This window comes from Fusarium sambucinum, chromosome III (genome assembly GCF_050947815.1).
Source record: "Fusarium sambucinum isolate potato_lamoka chromosome III, whole genome shotgun sequence".
Lineage (NCBI taxonomy): Eukaryota > Fungi > Ascomycota > Sordariomycetes > Hypocreales > Nectriaceae > Fusarium > Fusarium sambucinum.
This window is the reverse complement of record NC_139292.1, coordinates 4,378,412-4,400,770: the sequence shown is the minus strand read 5'-3', so window position 1 is coordinate 4,400,770 and position 22,359 is coordinate 4,378,412. Positions and strand designations below refer to the sequence as shown.

The window sequence follows — 22,359 nt, the reverse complement described above, 5'->3', positions numbered from 1 at the left end:
GACGCGTTAGAGAGCCACAGCGCCAAGACGTTGGAACGCAAAGGTGGGGGGTTCACATGTGTTTAGCTGATCAATTCATAGAATCCATCAATGCTTCTGTTTGTTACATAAAACACAAGGACAATGCCACCTTGGAGATCTATCTTCAGCTGAGACAAGTCAGATGAAGCGCTGCTACCTGGCACTCCTTGATCTGGCTCGTTATCACTGTCAAGGCTGTGCAAATGGTCAGTCACATGTCTGGTTTCCCGTTCAGTTGAAACTGGGCGACTGTCATCTGGGAATATGCAGCTTCCAGTATTTCCCTCCTGACAAGAGATAGAGTTCACGCGGGTTGTTTGTACTAATCTGCCGTCATCTCTATTCACTAAAAGGTCGCTACAATCTGGTGTTGCTTGTTACACCATGTTCCAGTCATGAGTTTCGTCTTCGCAGCAGCCACATTCTGCAACCAAGATCAACAAAAGGTCCAAAATTAAAAGCGGTCACCCCAAATCTATCCTCGTTTCCCCACGAAATCAATGTTCACGAGGATATTCTCTCCACAAACTAAGCAGCCCCCCCCCCCCCCCCCCCCCCCCCCAAGCGATGAGCGAGTCTGGGGAAGAGAAGAAAAGAGAGTTTAATGTACTCATCAAGTACCTTTTCATCCTCCACCAAGATGCGCTACCGCAAAGAGGGAAGATGGAAATCCCAACCTTCTTCCAGTTCCACTCACACAATCAGTCATCCAGGGTAAATTCAGGTTCGCAGTCATTTCGTCTTTGGCCTATCGCCGTCTTAATGTCGACAGCTTTGGCGGGCCCGCTTGACTCGCGGTGGATACCATCTACGTCACTGATCCCTTGGTATCGAGTCCTGCAGGCCTCAATTAGATATTGAACTTATAAAAAGAACGGTTCTTTCAATCCGGAATGATAGAGCGGTAAACATTGATCCATCAGAATACTAGAAAAAGCAGGCCTAGCCAACAAGAATTGTAGTAATCACATGACAAATTCAATGTGAGCTTGTCCGCCGTAGTTATTATATCTGATCTTCAAGTCACAACTACTAACTTCGGCTACCATTGCTATCAAACTTCCTGCAAAGCCATGCAACAGGGTTCAGATGAAGAAATGTCGATCTAGTGTTGACCGACCCTTTGGCGAACAAGTGGTCAAAATCCTTTAAACCACATTGGTCCGCTTGTTTCTAATCGCGTGATTTATTTGTAAGGGCCCAGCATCGTGTCAGATGAGACCCTGGCATCGGAGTCCAAGAAATAATGCCGAATGAAGATGCCTTCTCTTCAAGACTATGACCCAGTCTTAGGCTGAGCAGCCTAGCAAGCAGAACCTGTTCATCGATCAAATAATAACAAACATATTCAAGCGGTTTTCATAGATTTACGATTGCAAGTTCCAATAAAACATGAGGCATTTGCATATAATCTTTCCGCCCGTGTCGTCGAATTCTCGTACGGTTTGCCTGCGAAGTTGTCCAGTTTATTGTCGAGAGTAAACACGTCAATTTGATTCATTCGATATTGAAATCGGACAGTCAGTTTTCCAGTGCAATGGGGTATCAATACTGTCACCAAGAACGGTGTTCAGATTACCTACTCGACGTACATTTATAACGGATTCCAACGAAAATGAAAGTTGCGTCGGCCAAATTCCATGTGGTACGGCATCTTCAGTACGGTTTATTTGCCGATTTTCTTGCGATGGGGAACATCCTCGCAGCCCTTTGGCAAATCTACAGTCACGCACAGAAAACATCCCCGAGTGAGGAAGGCCTCTCTCCTCCACTATCCACTATCAGAGTCGTCTGTGTTGATCAAAATCATCTGCCTGTAGGTGCCACTTCTTAATCTTCAAATAGTCAACTCTACCCCACGATCGCATAAATACTGAAGCCGCCAATGCTTATTGTCTTAGTCCCCTGAGATCCGAGCGGTGCAGACCATGGATTGTAAAGTTGATCGACCCCCCAGGCGAGCCTGTGATCATTTCGCTCGCCTTCAATGACAAGATCTTGCCGCCATATGAACTTCTAGTGGAAAGTTTCTCTAGGGTTGTTAGCGAGGCGAAAGGGGTGTCAGCAAATACACCGCACAAGTGAATCGACAACCAGTAGGTGAAGATCCCGTTTTGCAGCACCTTACCAGCAATGAGGGCTTTATATAACATCACGGCACTCTTTGCTTCCTTTCAATCTAGAAAAGAAGCCGACAATTCTGAGAAAATTCGAAACCCTGACCAGACATACACGGCTCCACAGAAACACGCAGATAGATCACTCTCAGTGTCAACTTCCATCTGCCCCCAATACTGTTGGGTCAAACTCTTGTTAGATGTTGCGTTGGTTGATTCTTCAAGGTAAATTCCCATGTCGCATTAATCGCGAGTGCCAGACCTTGAACAAAACCTTAACCTCAGCTGCAACAAGAGGCTAAAGAAAGCTCAAATGAAGAGTTGCGGGTTCATCGTGCCGTGCTTTTAACACCTCCTTCTAAGAAGCATCCTGAATGAAACAACATGATTTGGCTCGCATAACAACATATCAGTTTCAAAGAGAAACATTTCAGCATGATTGTTGTGAAATTGTTCCTATCATCATGGTACGAGTTCGCCTCCTGGATAACTTTATATGTGGCAGGATGTGACACTCAGGGCATTCTAACGCTGTAATATAAGCACATTGCCTATGAACTAGATCTGAAGTACAAACCCTACACTACCTACGTATCCGCACGGATATATGCACCCATCAGTTGCCCGGCCGCTTCCAGTGCTTCAATTGTATGACACGCTGGTAAGTATACTTATGCTATAACATTACAGCAACTCGACAGAGGAGGGTTTTCGAAGGAGTATCCGAGACGATGATAGTAGATGGATATATATCCAGTCTTTTATAATCCAGCCGGTATAAACGCGAGTCCGTGTCAATAGCCACGAGACTTTTTCGACGATGTAAACCAGCATGCACTCGCGCTGGCGAGACACCTACGTTTCTACCCATCTTCAAAGAAATCGACCTTCATTTGTTAATTTTACAGGTGCCACATTCTCCAATTTGGTGACAGGACTGCATTCAACACAGTTGGTTGACAAAAAGTGGTCTCAGGCGGTGCAATCAATGTCTTGGAGTATGCTCATGCGTCGGAGATATTGTCCAATATGACTAGCTCTACGGAATACAAAGTCATATGTTTGAGTTTCTCACAAGTGTTGAACATAACGTGGTCACCTGCTTTACAGTTTGTTCGGTACCAATGCCCCACGAATTCTTGAGAGTAGATCGATTGCAGAAGACGAGGGCTTTCAGGGCTTCAATGTCAGTAGCTCGAGAAGTCACCTTGATCCTCAAAGGAGGAAATAGGAACGCTCTCTCAAGTGCCTAGGCTGTAACAGATCTCAATACTCGGGGCTTAATCAGCGTTACAGCTTTCATTAGCTTGGGACTGGAAATTGCGTGGACTGCAGTACGGAAACTTGTAGAAAGCAACCAAGGTGTCATGATTGTCATAACGTCGAGCAGCGAGCAGCGAGCAATGGTTTGAAGGGAGAGCCCCAGAAAGATATTTGCCTAGACGTCCTGTGCCACCTATACCATCTATATTTACTTCGAGAGGCGCGAGGAAAGCACTGTCGAGGTCAATGGGAAGCATAATGAGGTAACATTGATGAGGCATACAGGGAAAGGGGCGGTATCGCCAACTCTTTTCTACCCACAGACTCGAATTTGAACATGTATACTCAAGCCACAACTACGGTATCATCTTGTCACCAACAAACTAGTTGCAGAAGGACACATGCGATTTATACGCTTAAGGTTTGAATAAGACCATATGTCACTTTTAGCAGTAGGTTCGGATCGGGAGTATAGTATCGCTAGTTGTAACATTTCTTTTCAACTAACAGTAGGAGTATCAGCCACTTTGTATACCTTCAGCAAATCAGGGCTGATTTACACCTGTACGCTGCACCGTTCATCCTTAGGTATTAATTGAAGTATGTGATGCTCTCTTTCTTCCAGCTGGCTAATATGTGAAACCCATGGTTGCTATTTTTGTATCTATCCGGTAAGTGCCAGTGCCGGCGTTGCACATGAAGGGTCCAGAGCGGCAATCCCGCTGCAGGTACATATAGAGACCAGTTTTCAAATATATTGCTAATACACGGCTTAGTTATGTGTGGTTTTACTCTTCGGATGTAGTCTTGAACTTTGCAGCCTCTCCTGTCTAGATTAACTTTGTTGGTCTAATAATAGTTCTTCGTTGTTTCTAGAACTATGCACTTTGGTTACTCAAATTCGGCTTGTGAGACAAGTTGAGAGTACACAATAACATACTGTTTAAGCGAGTGGATTTTACTTGCGGAGTAACATCGACTGCAATGCGCCGTTAAACCATGCAAAGTTGATGTATTTACTGTTTCTATCGTGCAATGTACAGCCATCTTGGGCGCCGGATCATCAACAATGCCACGACAACTCAGAGCATATGATGTATTTATATGAATAAATGTAATTCAGGGGCTTATAGACCACTAATCAGACTTGTATCATGACTGAATGGCTTCACTTAGCCGTATGAGATGTAGGTGGAGAATAAAGAAGCCAAACATAGGTACTAGAGATACCCTATACCCACGAGTTAACACAACTTGTCAGTTTAGTTGTCAACAAGAAGCTTGATTATTTACTTTCTTTTTTGGTGGAATGCCTGGTTATTTTCTGTGCCGAACTAATGTTTCATATCTTGCCTAGTTGCTGCATTTTGTCTCATTATGCATGACTGCCTAGCGATTCGCGAACTAACAACCCAAGAAGAGACCCCACACTCTCTGTGAGTTCTCACGAACTGTCAAAGAATACTTGAAATGGCGACTTGTGGAAGATAAGAATATTTGCCTCCCAATCGTCACCGTTACACGTGTCAACCGTAGAAGCAGTCACACGAGTCCAAGTGAAGCATCTTTGCCGCACCAGAAGGACTGGAGTGTGACGCACAGCCACGGGCCAACGTGTAATCCGCTGCGCCACATGAGAGCATGACCTACTTAGACCTAAACCCAGGTCTAGATCTTCAGAAAGATCTTCATCTTGCCTTTTCTTCGGGGTAGAGCGCAGAAGCAAGGTAGATATGCAGCTGTGGTGTTGAAAACCGGGCCTGAAACAATCTTGAGGCACCAATCGTAGTCAAGAGCTGCGCCTGTATCCCGCAAGAGTCAATGAAGCAATTGTCACGATTCTGAAACGAAGACCCTGCCTGTTGGTGTCGGCTGCACCGAAGATCAAATTGAGTGCTGTCAGCTGTACGCTGATGTCAAAGAGCTGGGAAACCTTGAATCTCAGCCTAGGTAGAAAGATGGTGGGAATACAGTTACTCAAGGGGAAATTGCAGTGAATATCAATCAACAATAGTAACCAGGCCACACTTGCGACGTGGCTGGTGCGTTGCGCTGTACAATAGATCGACAGAGTAGTACGGATACAACTCGGATCTGATCTGGGTTAGCGGATTGGAACCCAAAATGACATCCCAGAGGAAATTGCAAGTAGATTGGCTTTATCTCGATTAACCACACAGCTTCTTTAGTCAGGTGTGGCGGGTAAAGTGATGATTCCCTTGGCTAATCAAGCTTCCAAGTTTGGCGGACCTGATCTTGAGGGGAGGCATGTCATTGGAATTAAATGGCGACATATTGGACAGGGACCGGGTCTGTTAGATGTCTTCAGATACCAAAGTGTTCATTCTCTGGAGAATTGAAAACATCAAATGCAAAGGACAAAAACTGAGAGAGTCAAGACAACTCAGCTCTTTCGACACCAAAATTCACGAAAGCGACCGCAAAAATAAGATCGCCGAGCATTGAACGCAGAGCGCCTTTGATGTAAGTGCCAAGAGCGCAATTTGCTTTAGGCCGCAATTGGTAGAGTGAAACGAAACGGCTGCACTAGGTCCGGCCTTTTTTTCATCATCCTTTCAAGTACTAAGTTACGTCTACCTTAGTAGGCAGAGGACAGGCACGATACTCAGTTCACTATCAAATGGCAAAGACCGATGATGAGGAAGAAGAAAAGATACAAGAGTGGAGGAACTCGAGAATAAGAAATATAGACTCTATCGAATCACATCAAATTATGTGGTGGCTGAATTCAATCGCATTGGTACTGCTTCCCCACATGGTGACTTGCATATTGTTTTTTCTCTCTCTCTCTCACTGTCTTGGCTGGAAGAAGCCGTTAAAATGTGACGTTATTTGATCAATATGACAAACCTGGTCATTATGCACAGATACGAGTGAGAGAAGCAATATACCTAACGACTCTTTCGCCGTCACCGAATGTCCGCCCCCTCCCTTGGTCTTTTTTCTTCCCTATCACTGAGGGGTTCAATGGTTTAACGATGTGATGCCATATTCACCCTTGGATTCCTTCCCCCTCAGACATCAGTAGACATGATCATCATTAGTAGCTTATTAGTGCATTTGCCGAAGAGTACCCTAAAACACAACAAAAGTGCAACAAACAGCAATCTCACTGAACGCCCCCGGTCTCATCAAGCGTGGCCCATCGTAATTTGATGTTCCGAACCAATCATTACTCACAAATCTGTTGACATTCGAGTCTTGATCCGCTGGAAGTAACCACTCAGACGAGGCTCTCAGAGAGCATGAGATAGCCCCTGGTAGGTACCTGCGTTTTAGTTTACCGGGGTGATGATGAGAAGGCAACTCAGTGGAACTGGAAGTTGATGTTCGTGGGGCACTTGCTTTTTTACAACCCATGGCATCGAGTCAAAGCAGCAAGGCAAGCCAAGGCAACTTTGGAGGTTGCCATCCAATTCGACCCTGCCAGTATTGTTCTGATTCTGGTTTAGACTACGCTAAATTGTGATGCGACCCTGGGAGCTGCCCTGAAATGGCCCTTGGGCCGTCCACTCCTCCGCTCCCGCTGAGACCAGACCACCCAAAAACCTGCTAAAGGCCCGCTGGGCTGTTTTAATCTTATATTGGCCCGTTTCGCCTCTCTTTCTTCGCGTCCGCGCATGGAAACCAGCTTTTTCTGTAATATCCTGTCCTGTCCAATCTTGCTGTTGCTGCCCGTCATCGTGAGCACCTGCTTAGATCTTGCATCACCTCTTTTTTCTCTTTCTAATAATCCGACCTGTTTCCAATCCCAAGCTTCCGTCTGTCGCAAATCTGCTACAGTGCATTCTTAACTGAGGAGCTGTCTGGGCACACCGCGAAATTACAGCTCGTCGTTCCACCAGCCACCGCAGCCCCGTCCTAGCAACGACACCGTCAATTCAAGCCAAGCAAGTTCAACCACCGCTCGATTTACCTCAACACGACAAGGGGTCGGGAAAATCCTCGTTTCTCTTTTTTCCTGTTTCCACTTTACATCTTCACATACGAAAACTCGACGAATTATTCCACGATACCGGTTTCCCTTGTCCGCCGCCGTCGCCGCGTTACTCGGTCGATTCTAAACAACACTTCTCTCCCAAATTGTGGTTGCTAGTGGATGTACCCCCTTTGATCGAGGAGTTACGCATCCGCAATCACAATGGGGTCTACCGAATTTGGAAATTTTCATGTACGCCCTCGATTATCCGTCGTTCAACAGTATTGTGGTCAAATTCTAATCACAATGTGCTACAGGACTTTTGCAGAGATTCTACTCTCCCGGTTTGCAATGTACGTTCATTACCTGATGATCTACCTACGCCATTAATCGTCATGGTGGAGTGGAGCTGCAAAACAACGGGGACCTTTACTAATCGTCAATAGCTTCTGTCTCCGAAACACGACCAGAATGGTGACTGGGGAGGATGTGAACTCACGGGTATCTCTCTGAGCGGGGGACGACATCTCGGAAACTTGGGTTCTATCCTCCTTGCCGGAATTGCCATTGCCACCGCCGGCTTTCTCCTCCTGCGATCAGAGAAGAAGCGAGCAGCTGTCGGTAGAAGGGAGATGCAGTTATTCCTCATTGGCTACATCATCATCAGTATATGCGAGATCTTTTCAGTCGGAGAGTTTCCTCTCAACAGCACTGTTAGGGTTGTAAGTTTCCAGCTTGATCAACGTCTGTCAAACCATGTACTGACATTATCAGGCTTTCTCCGCTATCCACATCGGCATGATCATTGCCACATGTTGGATTCTAATGCTCAATGCTGTAGTAGGCTACCAGGTCATTGACGACGGCACCCCTCTCTCGATCGCCCTCATTGTCATTTCGGCCGCTGTTCTACTTATTGGAACTGGTTATATCGCCCTCGACACTGGCTTTTCGTGGACTGGCTACTGGGACTCGAGCTACGATGGTCCTAGGAACCGAAACATCGCCCTTTACGTCCTTTATCAGCTTGTCCCCTTGATCTTCCTAGTCGCCTACTTTGTCCTCGAGGCCATCCTTGTTGTCCGGATTCTCGGCGAGACGCGCCCTATGATTTACCTGGCTGCCGCCGCGCTCCTTTTTGCCATCGGACAAGTTTTCAACTACGCCGTCAGCAAGTACATATGTGATGGAACAAGCGGAAAGATCGATGGTTCTCTTTTCCAAACCCTCTTCACTCTGCTTTCAGTTATCATGGTCTGGGTCTTCTGGTCCAGCATCACCGAGGACGATTGGCCGATGCCTGTCACCAATACCTACCCTTAATGCAGCACTGATATCAACATTGTTGTGGGTTTTGCTCTTGGAACGGCGTTTGGCGGCGTACTTCTTTTCGGTTTCGATATCCCTCCTTACACTCGACGACCCAGCTCACGGTCGAACGACGTACACACGTTATGAACATGAATTTTTGCTTGAAGTTTCAAAATGAGGATGGTATTTTGAGTTTGTGGGTGGTTTGAACGTATTCAATGCGATTCAATGGGGATGCGATAGAACGACAAATGATTGGGTACTTTACATGAATGGCGGCCTGCACGCGATTATTTTTAGGCCTGCGAGAGGAGGAACTTCGTCCAGCTTTGCCAATGGGATTTATTGGTCATGATTTTGCTGGGTTATGTCTTTTTTACATGCTATCACGGGAAGATTTAGTACCCTTTGGCTTGTATATAGTAGTGATTAGTTTTCGATCGTAGTTATACCCTGATGAGCGACTAATGCATAAGGAAATCAAAGTTAGATTCAGTTAATTAAGTAACAATTCTTACACGTATATATCTCCTGTATCTTGAAACGTGATTAACGACCACAGATTGTTAGTCCCGGCGAATAAGGGAGAGACTTGTGAAGGAAGTAGCCCAGATAAAATATGTATTTGCTATTCTCATTACGTTGCCTTACCGAGAACGAGATATAGTTCACTAAATATACATACCAACCCACCTATGTAAGGTACCTAGGTAAGTAATAATCAATCAAGGCGAAGCTTCTGCCGACTTACAACCTGGCCCAATTCAAGCTTGATTTTGCGCATGCACCATTGGCTGAGCGATCAACTCTAAAGATCTTAAGAGTGGATCTGCCGCGGCAAGGCTGTGCAATCTTCTCAGCCTTGTACACTTAATTCCGTCACCACCATCACACACGATTCATTGTTTCTTTTACCTCCATCATACAACAAATAAACTGAACTAAGCACGATCATGGCTGACTCCGATGGCGAGTATGTTGGTGATATGTCGGACGACGACCTCATGGACCATCGCGTCACCAACGACGACCCTCAAGCCCCGAAAGGCAAATCCTCGAAATCAAGAAAAGGCGACTCAGCTAGAGCTTGGGAAGTCTCGAAACGAACCTGGGAGACGGGCCTACCAGAGGAGGATCAAGACGGTGTCCTGAGTCTCAACGTGCTCGAGGCCGAGAAGCGAAAGCGACTACTACGCGACACAACACCGCTGCAGAGAGGAATTATTCGGCACATGGTGCTTGTGCTGGACATGTCGTTCGCTATGACGGAAAAGGACCTTCTACCGACGAGATACCGTCTTACTCTGAGTTATGCGGCTGCTTTTGTGCGGGAGTTCTTTGAGCAGAACCCTATTTCACAACTGGGTATTATTGGTATGCGCGATGGCGTCGCTATCAGAGTCAGCGACGTCGGAGGAAACCCAGCAGAACATTTGGACAAACTGAAGGGATTGGAGAGTCAAGATCCTCAGGGAAACCCAAGTTTACAGAACGCTCTTGAGATGTGTCGAGGAGCTCTGTTGTGAGTTTGATACTGCACCTTTAGGGAAGAACCATCAAGCTAATGTACCATAGCCATGCACCCTCCCACGGCACGCGAGAAGTCCTCATTATCTACGGCGCCCTATTATCGAGTGACCCCGGTGATATCCACGAGACCATCGGAAATCTCATCACAGACCGAATACGCGTTTCCATTGTCGGATTGTCCGCACATCTAGCCATCTGTGCAGACCTGTGCTCACGAACAAATGCCGGCGATGAGTCACAATACAATATCGCAATGGACGAGGTTCACTTCCGTGAGCTTTTCCTCGCAGCCACAACGCCTCCGGTGACGCGCACGGCCGAGCAAAGCACAGCCAGCTTGCTTATGATGGGCTTCCCATCCCGAACGCTTGTTCCAAACGGGACGACGAGTCACTGCGCCTGTCACAATCAGCCTTGCCGCGAGGGCTATCTTTGCACCCGTTGTGGCGCTCGCGTGTGCCGTATCCCCGCTGAGTGTCCGTCGTGCGATCTCACGCTTATTCTGTCAACGCATCTGGCCCGATCTTATCACCATCTATTCCCGCTACGGAACTGGGTCGAAGTACCCTGGGCCAAAGCCACCACCTCAGCGGCCTGCTTCTCATGTCTTGCTCCTTTTCCCGAACCACCAAAGAACAAAGGGCATGACAAGACCAAAGAAGATAACGGCGCGCCAAAGACAGCCAAAGGCGTCAGTGAGAGCGGCCGCTACGCATGTGAAGTTTGCTGGCAACACTTCTGTATCGACTGTGATGTCTTTGCCCACGAGGTCGTTCATAACTGTCCAGGTTGCCAAAGTTTAGTATCAAAGACTGATGGTGCCGCTGCATCGGGCGAAACGAATGGTACGGCTGCGCATACCAATGGCGATGTTACCATGACATGAGGTTTTCAGGACGGTTGTTAATACCAAGAGGGGGGATCATATTTATACCCGGGAATTAATAAAACAATTGGGGAGTTTTTATCTGACAATAGCTTATCGTGAATGAGCATCATCGTCACGGCCACACAAGCGGCGCAATAGGGGTATCAAAATTACTGTTAAGTTTTCAGTTTCATTTCAGTCTATATAGTCCTGCAGGTAAAAGACCTTGCAAGCATCGGTGTATCTGGGTCAAGCATCGCAATAAACATCATGCTATCATAAACTCGTCTCGTGCTTCAACGGAATTTTTGTATCCTCCTCTGAAAATGTTACTAGGTAAGGTTTGCAAACAATACTGCTGTTTCCATGTGTGGAATGCAGAGAGCCAGCCGTTCACAAGTTACCACGCTCAGCTTGCTCACGCTCGATAGCCTCGAACAGGCTCTTAAAGTTACCAGCGCCAAAACCATCGAACTCCTCGCGCTGGATGATCTCAATGAAGACTGTGGGTCGGTCCATGAGAGGCTTGGTGAAGAGTTGTAGCAAATAGCCACCCTCATCGTAGTCGATCAGGATGTTGAGACGCTCAAGAGTCTCAAACTCTTCCTTAAGCTCCCAGTTGCGACGCTCGGTCTTGAGACGGTGGCGCATGTTGATATAATATGTTGAGGGGACATCGATGAAGTCAACACCCCGGGCACGGAGAGCTGTGACAGCACCGATGATATCATGGGTAAGAAGGGCGATGTGCTGAACACCAGGGCCAGAGTTGAAGATGACATACTCCTCAATCTGAGACTTCTTCTTGCCCATGGCAGGTTCATTGATGGGCATCTTCACAACATTGTTGGGAGAAGCCATGACAACGGAGCTCAGGGCCGAAAACTCGGTGCAGATCTGGGAGTCATCCACAGACCAGAAGCGGTGGAATGAAAGACACTGCTCGTAGAAGGCACAAGCCGAGTCCATCTCGTTCCAAGACTGGTTTCCGACACAGTGGTCGATGCGGACCAGGGGAACTTCAGGAAGAGTCACAGTAGCAGTGTGCTTCTTCCAAGCACGGTAGCCGGGGAGGAAGGGTCCGGTATAGTTCTGTCGAGAGATAAGGGTGTGGGTGGTGTCACCATATGTGCAGATGACAGCTGTCGAGACAGCGCCATGCTCCTTGTCCTTACTGACCTTGGGGTCTTGGACAGCAACGGCGCCCTCCTGGACAGCCTTGTGGTAAACTCCCTCGACGTTCTCGACCTCAAAGGCGACATCCTTGACGGCATCACCATGACGTTCCAGATGAGCATACATCTCCTTGAGGAGCTTTCGGTCTGACTTGGAGATGGGTTCATCATCGGGGAAGTGAGCTTCAGATCGTAGAGGCGACGTGAAGACAAAGCGAACGCCGTTGTTCTCAATCACATATGAGGCAAAGTACCGGCTTCCAGTCTCGAGACCCTTGTAGGCGATGGGCTTGAAGCCAAAGAGGTTGGTATAATAGGAGGCAGCCTGCTTGGCATTGCCAACCCACCAGGTTATGTGGTCATATCCGGTGAAGTTGGGGGGCGGCTGAACCGCAAAGGTGTTGTCGACTTGATCGAGAGAAGAGGCAATGGGAACAGTAGTAGGCTGGACAGCCTGCTGGGGAGGCGAGTTGGTGATGGCAGAAGGGGACATTGACACACAGACGGTTTGATAGGTGAGCCTTTGATATCAAAATAGGGTAAACGTTTATTTGAGGTTTGAAGCTGAAGTCAAAAAGTTTCTTTGTGGCGGCTTTGAGAAGCTATGAAGACTGATTCGTGAATGTGCTGAATTGATAATGAGGAACAAGATTGGGGAGTCCAGACGTATATGTAAGAAATCTTGATTTCGATTCAAAGCCGGCTTAACCGTTGAAGCAACAGGTATTTGCTTTATTCTTTGTCATATCTGACGGAACGCCTCCGCCTGGAGAAGGCATTGTGCGGCCCAAGACACCTTCCAGGATGAGCAGGAGATAGCTCAATACCAGCCAGATCTATCGGTAACATCCTCGTTGGGTCTTCCGTATGAATAACACTGAGGACCAATGGCAATTGCGGTGTAAGAAAGCAAAGCCATTCCAGTATGGCAGGCTCAAGGGTCACGCGCGGGGCTTCCGCGTCAGACCACGACCTGACTGATATCATCAAAGAGCCAAGATGTCCTAGTTGATCGATCTCATGGGCGGTAGTGCCGAAGGTAGCTGTTGGAGGTTGTGAGGCTATCACTGCGGAACCTTCCGCCGGTGTCCCGCTGCGGCGCCAACCGCACCAAGCCGAGTTGGACCGATTACTGCCATAGACATCAACGCGGGTTAACGACCATAGCCTGGCGGCATATCATATCAAGGACTGCGGAACTGTCAGCAACAAGTCGGCCGAAGCATCATCCTTGCGATTGCCATATCCATAATCGGTGATGTGGAGGTTGGCCGTGTAGTATTGAATGCTCCCGCTAAAGCCGAGACGCCAACAATGGCAGGTCGGCTTGGTGTAAGCCGAATATCAGAAATGATATTTAGAACGCCTGCCAGCCTTTTCAACCGCCATCTCCGTTGCCTCATCACGTCTTGACAGATTTCCGAGCATTCCCGAACTAAGGCTTTTCGAACGTAACCCGAATTAATTATATCGCCCATTGCCGGTTTTCCAATATTTTTTAGATCAAGGTTGCCTTTGTGTTATCAGCCAAATCGTTATTCAACAAAGGCCAACATGACTTCCGTGTGCTTGAGCAAACATGACATCAACATCCTTGAGAAAATCAAGGACCCTGAATCCAACCCATATGCCGGCATCGTCCTTGACTCCTCACTACCCCGCGACCCAAACATCACAGATGCAAGTGTGTACGAGCGGGTAGTCGATAAAGAGCGCGAAATCATCCGTTCTATTCAAAGTCTTGAGGCGCAGCTTAAGAGCCTCTCAGTTGAGGAAGCTAAAGATGTTGCCGTCAAAGGTTATCAGCAAAGCCTTTCAGCAGTCGAGGGTATGATTTCTGAGTACCCCAACTATGCCAGCGCCAGAAACAACCGCGTCCAGATCCTGAGGCGATTATATGGCGATGCCATGCTGTTATCGGATAGCAAGGACAAATCCATGCCTTTGATCGAGAATCCCGATCAGACTGAAAGAAAAAAGGCTGTCACTACAGCTCTGGGGGACATGAAGATCTCAATTACCCTGCTTTCCCCACCATCAACAACAACACCTATTTCCCCGCAGGTCGCACGCACTCTATCAATGGCCCACACCCAACGAGCTGCATTATATCTCAAGACAGCCAGACTATTGCCGACACGTTCACTGGATATCGACGAGGCCCTCGATGAATCCAAATGGGAAAGGCTGGACTTTGAGGAGGCTGCGTCTCGGGACCTTGCGTTTGGAGGAAGATATGGCAACCCGATTGCAAAAGGCTTGGCTGTCAGTGTCAACCCGACAGCCAAGCTTTGCGGACAAATCGTGCGAGAAGCAATGAAGAAGGAATATGGTCCATCGTTTGGCGAGTAGACTGTGTATATATAATGAGACTTGATATCCCAAAAAGTTAAAAATGAATATGGCACCAAGTTGTACAGTTGAACATGGTGAAAACAACAACGACCCAGTTGGAGACAGGTTGAATTAAGAAGACTTGGAAGAAGGTCCTACCCGTCTGGATCGAGAATTAGCTTTTGAAACAATGAGGCAAGTAATGTGAGATAATATTACCTCCGCGCAGCCTCAAGAGTCTGTTGAGTTGTTCGACCTTTATCCTTCTCCTCACGATTGATCCTGGTAGCAGCTGCTGAGAGGCCGATCAGAACACCGAAAATCGGGTCTGCAACGCGAGAGATGATGTACGCTGGTGCAGCAGGCATTGTGAATAAGTACACAGAATTAGGTTGAATGAGATGCTTCAATGAAGTTCACTTTGCCCACCTGTAACATTAGAGAGGAAGTTGTCTGCTCACGTGACACGATAAAAAGAAGAAAACATTGAACATAGCGATGGTCGGGATCGAACCGAGGACCTCCTTCCAGTCGTGAATTCTCTGTCACTTGGGAGGGCTACTGCCTTTTATGGTCAGAACAAACCTTTCCCCATTGGGGGAGCACAGGCTGGTATACGCAACCCAGAAATTAACAGACGACGATTCTGTCAAGCTGATAGCATGGAAAGCATGCCTTGCCTGAGGGACATGAATACCTATGGCGAGCTTCTTTCAAGTCGAATAATCGCAGTCCTGTGCTAATAAACTCGGGCATGCAGTTGTCTTAAGTTCATAGTACAGCAATCAGCATCGTCGGGCAGCACCTATTGATACATAATATCTATACTGCATTTGAAGTACAAGCATTCTGCTCATTAATAGATTCTTCCTCTTATTAGTCCGATTAGATCTCTTGCTGTTGATAGACTGGTAGTGCTTCTTTTCACGATAAGGTACCAGTTCGGACTGCATGTTGGGGCTTATCTGACACGTGACCTATTGGTGGCCCGTGCACTCACGCACATTCGCTTGCGACGAAATCAAAAAATCCGTCCACAATCTCCATACGTCTGTCTTGACAACTCCTCGCAACTTCACTAACCAGCAGACAACACACCGCCGGACAAGATGAAGTTCCTCAAGGTCGGCCGAGTCGCCATCATCACCCGCGGCAGATACGCCGGAAAGAAGGTACGACACCCACGACAATTTCGTGCTGCCATTGCATCTCCCGAGTTCTGCGCCATCAAATAAAGATAGGGTTGGGGGGAGGGGAGAAGGGAAACAAGAACACACCTCCAGTGTTTTATGTATACGAACGGACTATCTCGAGGCGCAGAACAAAAGAGAAACGACATGCTGGGACACGATTTTACATTCCGTTTTAGTCCCACAGGGAACAATGATCGCTAACTCGATTTTGCTTCACAGGTTGTCATCATCCAGCCCGTTGACAACGGCAACAAGCCTCACCCTTTCGGTCACGCCCTGGTTGCCGGCATTGAGCGATACCCCTCCAAGATCACCCGCCGCATGTCCAAGACCCGCCAGGAGAAGCGAAACAAGATCAAGCCCTTCATCAAGGTCATCAACTACAACCACTTGATGCCCACTCGCTACACTCTCGAGCTCGAGGGTCTCAAGGGTGCCGTCTCCAACGACACCTTCAAGGAGGTTTCCCAGCGCGAGGACGCCAAGAAGACTGTCAAGAAGGTGCTCGAGGAGCGATACACCAGCGGCAAGAACCGATGGTTCTTCACCCCTCTCAGTACGTTATACCGACCTTGTGGCATTGGTATCTGGGTAGAGCTGTGCACCGTCACTGGCCTGCCGAGTGCTAATGGGCACAAATTTTGTTTGTGCGGGGCACACGCTAACAGTTGTCTACAGAGTTTTAAAAAAGGAATCGTTTCTCCATCACGGTTAGGGAGTTGGCGGGATGTAAAGAGCATCGATGGCATTAAGGAACCCCGGTTTTTATGGGCTCAATACGAAGTTTCTTAAAACAAGATCAGATCTCTACTTTGCCCCGTGATTGTAGCGTCAATATACAACGCGGATCGGACGGACGTGTTGTCCCGACCGAAGGATACCACTGGTGGAGTTCAATGAATTGGTGTCATATGAGGTGTTGAATAGACCTTGAGGACTCTTCTTGACGGTTGAATGTCTACGAGGTACATGAATCCATAAAATGAATTAAATTACCGTCAAAGTGATTCACCACGGCAAAGTCGCGTGCATGAACAGAGAGCGGAGAGAAAAAGTGAACTTTTGATATGATAGGTTTTCTTTGTTACCCGTTTCGTTTCTACATGTCTATGGCCAAACGCCGTCTAGAGTTACACATCAATTAGACCATTCGTGATACGGTTCATGCATGCGACCGCTACCTCGCGCTCTGCGCCCAGCTCTATGGCTTTACACATCATAATACCACCCAGCCATCCTCAGTCAAACAGAATATAGCAAAAAGTCTCCAATCCGCAGAAAAAAGAGCGCCTAGTCAACCCGACCAAGGACGCGTTCAAGCCAAGTTCAAAAACTCGGTTGGCGTAATACATAAGGAAATAATGGATATAGAAAAGAGTTCCTTAGATCGCCGTTCGCCCCGTAAAGTAAACGTCAGGGTCTTGTATCCCATTGCCACAGTTTATCAGAGAGCTCTAGACATGCTGAGCATCGTTAATACCGAAGCGGTTGGAAACCTCATTGGCTAATGTGGTGGGGTCGACCTCAGAAGAGTAACTGGGAGCAAAGCCGCCAAAAAGGGTGAAGATGAGGAAAGCGGTAGCAACAAGGACGGTGACCTTGCGGAGGACAGGCTTGCGAGCACCAAAGTCGGCCCATTGTCGGTTGGCGTCAGCAATGTGGCCCTTGATCTGCTCATATCCGAGCTTGTAGTAGACCATGCCACCGAGAGCAATGGAGTAACCAAAGAACTGGAGAGGAGAAACTTGGGTGCCCCAAATCATCATGGAAGCACCGACCAGGAGGATATCCTTAAGAACACCACAGAGGGTAAGGACGACAGCGGAAGTCTTGCCAATCTGAAAAGGACGTTAGTTGGATTTCTGACTAACATTTGCCAAGAGAGACTTACCAGGAAGACGACGGAGACGTTGAGCATGAAAGCGCAGAGACCGTTCAGGAAGAAAGTGAACAAACCAACATGGTAAACCTCGGCCATTGTGCAGTTGGGGATCTCCCAGATAAGGGCGACGACACCGTTCATGACAGCGCAAATAGGAGCAAAGTAGTACAGAGAGACGAGAGGGTCCATCTTGTAATCAGCAGAGCTCAGAAGACGCTGGACCATAGTGAGTCGGAGAGCCTCAAAGATAATACCGCCCATCTGGAACAGCACACCAACGGTCACAAAGTGGATTTCGCCCATGGACGCAATGATGACACCGACAACAATGGCTGAGACATTGAGGAACTGCTTCAGGTTGGGAGCAGAAATACCCAGGATCCAGCCAGAGATGAGAACAGCGACGGGTGTGGTGGCTTTGAGCATCTGAATGAAAGCGACCGAAAGGTAGAGGTACGTCAAGTTTCCGCAAATCAAACTCAAACTGAAGAAGATACCGATAGGAACGACGGCACGGACGTAAACGCGAGCGGTCATCTTGACAGTCTTGCGGCCGTCAAGGTAGGGGGTCCATCGTGCCATAACCTGGGTAATGATGGTCGAAAAAGTCAAGTGGTAAGTCGTTAGAATGACCGGGTAGCCTGAAAGCATACCAAGTTAGCAAGGGAGCCGCAAATTGAGTGACGAGATCGAGGAGCGAACGTACGGAAGTTGAGGGTATCGAGGAGCCATTTGTTGAATAGAATGACAGATGAAGAGAAACCGATCCAGGCGCTGCGAAGGCCGTTAGCAAAAGTGGCATCGCAAAAGTCAATTCGAGAATCAAAGTTACTGACATAACGTAGAAAGTAGGGTGAATAGAAGCACCAGCGGGCTTTGACTTCTCGAGACCGGGGTTAACCGTAGGAAGAACAGGAGTAGTCGAACGAGGCGTCTCTCCAGAGACTCGAATCTTTTCGTCGGCCGACATTTTGATTAATTATTTATTTGGTGGTGGTTTGGGGGAGAGAATTGGTAAAGGTTGGTTGAGGCTGTCGACGAGAAGTTGTAGATAAGAAACCCCCTTGAAGACAGATTTTAGGGGGGACGCGCAAACGAGCGGACGGACAGCCGAGTCCTGTAATGGGATAGAATCGGGGAAGGCGAGGGGTGCTTGATATGCAATTTGGCGGGGCCCAGGCAAGACAGAGTCTCAAAGAAGAGAAAAAGGCGAGAAAAAAAGGCAAGCTACTGTAGCAAGGGATAAAGTGGTACTGGCAGTAGTAAGTCGTTAAGAAGCTAGAGAAGGACTGAAGAGAAACAAGATAACAAGAAGTCGTCCCTGATTCTAGAAAAGAAAAAGAGAAAGAAGGAGGAAAAGAGAGATTGCTGGGGACAAGGAGAATCAAGAGTAATTTAGTTAGTTGGTTGGCACATACGTAAAAAGGTAAAAGGGGAATAGCTAAAGCAACGCTGACTAGATCTCGAAAGGCCAATGCAATGAATGGATGGATCTTGGATCCAGGGGGTGTGGGTTTGCTGTTATTTTGGTGAACGGAAGCCAGTTCAGGCTGAGGCGCGGCAATTAAAAAAAATATTGTAAGGGTTTTCTTCCCCTTCTGAAATTGGCATTTTAACGCATATTAGTGGAGGAGGGATGAGTTAGCACTAATGGAATTGATCAGCCAGTTTCTTCCAACACGAGCAAAATGTGGATGTACCTGTGTGTACTAAGAACAGGTACAGGTACAGGCACTCCCAGGCCGTGTACCACGCAAAGCTTGCTTTGACGCGTGTACAGGGGGCAATCATTAGACAGTGGGATGCACCTGCAAGGTACTGGCTGTGTATCACAGACCGTACCCGGCTGTACTGTAACTGGAACAGAAACTGGCTGATACCTCCAGACCGACCAGTTCTTGTTCAGGGGGGATTTCTCCTTGACTCTGAGGAGAGCGGCGGCGGCTGGGGGGGCTAAGCCTGGCGAATCATTTTGCCCACGTTGAGGAGATTGTACTTGGTTATTGCACTGTGCGTGGAGTGTTCTTGTTTAATAATGACGCTTTTTGGCTTGAAGTTAAAGGAAGGAATGTATGTCGCTAAACAGCAACATGTGAAGATATCGTGGCTTTTGTTATAATTAATATATAAATAACTCGGTAATAAACTGAATATATTTTTTAGATTAAAGAAGGATTTAATAATAGTTTAAAATGTTATTATTATATTAACTCCCAACTTAGCATATACCTACAAACAACAACTTCATTATCCCCACCAGCTCTGGTGAACCTTCAACTAAGTACCGAAGCCACCTCAAAATAGACATTTATATAGGACCACTTACTAGAGTCGGAATAGATCAAGTTGTGTCTGCTTGAACAAAGTAAACATGACAAACATGACTTGTATATGGAGAGGTTTCTATCAAAATAAAAACAAAAAATAATAAACTATTATTTATTAGTTTCAACTACAGCCAAAACTTCCATTACAAATTTCCATGATGCTTGACCCAGCTTCAATGGCACAATTCATACTTAACTTTGCTACCTACATGCCTGCCTACGTCGCCCTTATATAATATCTATTTTACGGTTGCGCATAAGAGGTAGACGAACAACTAGTTACATTCTTGGTTCGTCCACTGGCACGGAAAAGTCAAGTCTGGCAAAACTATGTGCTAACTAGATCACGATACAAGATAACCACTACATCCATAAAGTTGGTAGAGACATGCCGGTATATTAATCGAAATTCCATAAGAAGCGTCACTGGACAAAAGTCATTGAGGAAAGCTTGTCTTAACCCAACCGGTCCTATTGTCATGACATGGGACGGTCTCCAGCAAGTTGATCGGTAGATCCTGCTTGGCACGGGAACGTGATTAGAATGCCAACACCGTATTGCCCACATATGTGTAGATCCAAGCGAGAGGTTCAAAATGAAAAGCCCATGTTTCTTCATCAATGCCTTGCCTTGTCACCCGGCCCAGCTTTCCCGAGACTTGGCTTTCAGTTAAGCATTCGCGTCCTGGGTCGAAGACCCATCTATCTCACGCTGGCCGACAACAGAAGCACAATGCAGAGAATCGGCTGAATCGAGCTGCGCACCGTGAAATCGGCAGGGTACCAGGCGTCGTCTCATATATAACCCATTTGTTAGTCAAGTACAAGTACAAGTACTTGTATAGGTATGAAAGGGGTCTTTGGGGAGTTGGATTCTCTTTTGTGTTGCGATCGGAGAGGACATTTTCTGTGGAGGCCAAACTCTATATTCTTGGTTGCTGGGTATAATTGCATATATTAAATTCCTCCTGAAACAAACACGTCCCAGACCCCTTTTGTATGGTCATCCCTTGATAGAAATAGTATGCTAACGGGTGACGCTGTCGGCAGTCACAGCGATATCCATGCTATGACGGGCCAGGGCTCAGACTGAACCAAGGCTGGTATTACCACGCGAGGTGCAAGCCTTCCCTCCAAGCCACCTCTCAAAAAAAAATCGACAAGAACTACTCTGTAACGCCAGGACGATCCCGTTGTTGATCTGCCTCCCTCGTTTCAGAGTACGTGCGTGCAATGATTGCAACTGATGGAGGATTCAAAAACATCCGTGTTTAGTGGGGACGGAGCCTTGCGAAACCACCAGTTAATCCTGAGATATATCTGGGTCTAGTGACGTTTGTTGGTTGAGGGTTACGAAGCCTTATGCGTGGCCCTCATCTCGCTGCTTCAATATCTTGATGGTGGTGGTTTCCAAGGTGGATGCCATGAGCCGATGTTGTGGGAACAATAGCCGTGATCATCGCTTGTCTACGGAGAATAGGTCCCAAGGGAGAAGGGAGAAGCGAAGCTCGTTACATCGATTAGTGTCGACCTTTTCTAGTCGAACTGATAACTCCTGTTAGCCTTTGACCGCTTCGTTCTGGTGTTTTATATGCTGGCAGTTGACGTTGACGCTCTCGCAAGAATTATTAGTATTGGATCATCAGTAGCGTTCATATGGATGTTATCAAGATAACGCTACATACTCTGTACACACTGTACGGATGCAGCATCCCTCGACTGCTGCACTAAATCTTCCCCACCCATCCATCCATCTTGTTAATTACCCCTGACATTGCATTTTCCATCTAGAAACTAGTCGATTTGGCTTTGGTTGTGACAATTTTGAGAGATTGTCAGATTTGTCCCCGAGCTGACAGTTGATCAGTAAGTACACTAGGGGGGGGGCCAAAAATGGCATTTGCCTGACAAACCGGTTTAACGGACTCAGAGTGCACGAGAAACGGGAGTTTTGGAACACGAGACTGTTTGCTGTTGTATCTATGTAACGAGCATCAACCCCCCGATCTCAAACGAGAATGATACATGCACTACACGATGCCCACTCTGGAGTCTGAGATTGAGTCCGGGGCCCAGAACTCGGATACAAGCATCGAGTTGTGGCGTCTTGAATTAATTTGATGACAGGCGGGACAGAGATTGATGTCAAGTCTTGGGCCTTGCTTGGATTGGCCAAAAGAGAAGGCTGACTAGGAGTCGTGATCTATCATCCAGTCAGAGACACGTTCACTCCAACTGTTATCTTATCTACTTTCGAAGGTAGAATTACAGCTCATCTCAGGAAATTACAAGCAATACCCATGTGGGGGCCTCATGCATCGATGAATTATTCGAGTCTATGGCGTGGGACCAACCACGTACATACCTAGTATGTATCAACTTGAACACTCGACAGCTT

At 47.3% G+C, this 22,359-nt stretch overlaps 7 protein-coding genes across 7 annotated transcripts; 4 read left to right on the top strand and 3 right to left on the bottom strand.

Moving 5' to 3' along the window:
- Positions 1-7,563: 7,563 nt before the first annotated feature.
- On the top strand, positions 7,564-8,664 carry FSST1_011646 (chitin synthase III catalytic subunit; the record flags this gene model as incomplete). The annotated part of the gene is made up of 4 exons (XM_083234797.1): positions 7,564-7,593; positions 7,659-7,694; positions 7,788-8,063; positions 8,116-8,664. The coding sequence occupies 4 exons, from the start codon at positions 7,564-7,566 to the stop codon at positions 8,662-8,664; spliced, it is 891 nt and encodes a 296-aa protein (XP_083081342.1).
- Positions 8,665-9,605: 941 nt separating this feature from the next.
- On the top strand, positions 9,606-11,068 carry FSST1_011645 (TFIIH/NER complex subunit SSL1; the record flags this gene model as incomplete). Its single annotated transcript, XM_083234796.1, has 2 exons — positions 9,606-10,174; positions 10,228-11,068. The coding sequence occupies 2 exons, from the start codon at positions 9,606-9,608 to the stop codon at positions 11,066-11,068; spliced, it is 1,410 nt and encodes a 469-aa protein (XP_083081341.1).
- Positions 11,069-11,443: 375 nt separating this feature from the next.
- Positions 11,444-12,718, bottom strand: FSST1_011644 (Glyoxalase/Bleomycin resistance protein/Dihydroxybiphenyl dioxygenase; the record flags this gene model as incomplete). Its single annotated transcript, XM_083234794.1, has 1 exon — positions 11,444-12,718. The coding sequence occupies one exon, from the start codon at positions 12,716-12,718 to the stop codon at positions 11,444-11,446; it is 1,275 nt and encodes a 424-aa protein (XP_083081340.1).
- Positions 12,719-13,779: 1,061 nt separating this feature from the next.
- Positions 13,780-14,577, top strand: FSST1_011643 (uncharacterized protein; the record flags this gene model as incomplete). The annotated part of the gene is made up of 1 exon (XM_083234793.1): positions 13,780-14,577. One exon carries the CDS (start codon positions 13,780-13,782, stop codon positions 14,575-14,577), a length of 798 nt encoding a protein of 265 aa, XP_083081339.1.
- A 114-nt stretch (positions 14,578-14,691) lies between these two features.
- FSST1_011642 (uncharacterized protein) lies at positions 14,692-14,927 on the bottom strand (the record flags this gene model as incomplete). The annotated part of the gene is made up of 2 exons (XM_083223742.1): positions 14,692-14,722; positions 14,779-14,927. The coding sequence occupies 2 exons, from the start codon at positions 14,925-14,927 to the stop codon at positions 14,692-14,694; spliced, it is 180 nt and encodes a 59-aa protein (XP_083081338.1).
- Positions 14,928-15,668: 741 nt separating this feature from the next.
- FSST1_011641 (60S ribosomal protein eL27) lies at positions 15,669-16,544 on the top strand (the record flags this gene model as incomplete). The annotated part of the gene is made up of 3 exons (XM_083234792.1): positions 15,669-15,731; positions 15,972-16,343; positions 16,431-16,544. 3 exons carry the CDS (start codon positions 15,669-15,671, stop codon positions 16,542-16,544), a joined length of 549 nt encoding a protein of 182 aa, XP_083081337.1.
- Positions 16,545-17,206: 662 nt separating this feature from the next.
- On the bottom strand, positions 17,207-18,604 carry FSST1_011640 (triose-phosphate transporter family-domain-containing protein; the record flags this gene model as incomplete). The annotated part of the gene is made up of 4 exons (XM_083234791.1): positions 17,207-17,590; positions 17,644-18,275; positions 18,341-18,408; positions 18,471-18,604. 4 exons carry the CDS (start codon positions 18,602-18,604, stop codon positions 17,207-17,209), a joined length of 1,218 nt encoding a protein of 405 aa, XP_083081336.1.
- Between the last annotated feature and the right edge of the window lie 3,755 nt (positions 18,605-22,359).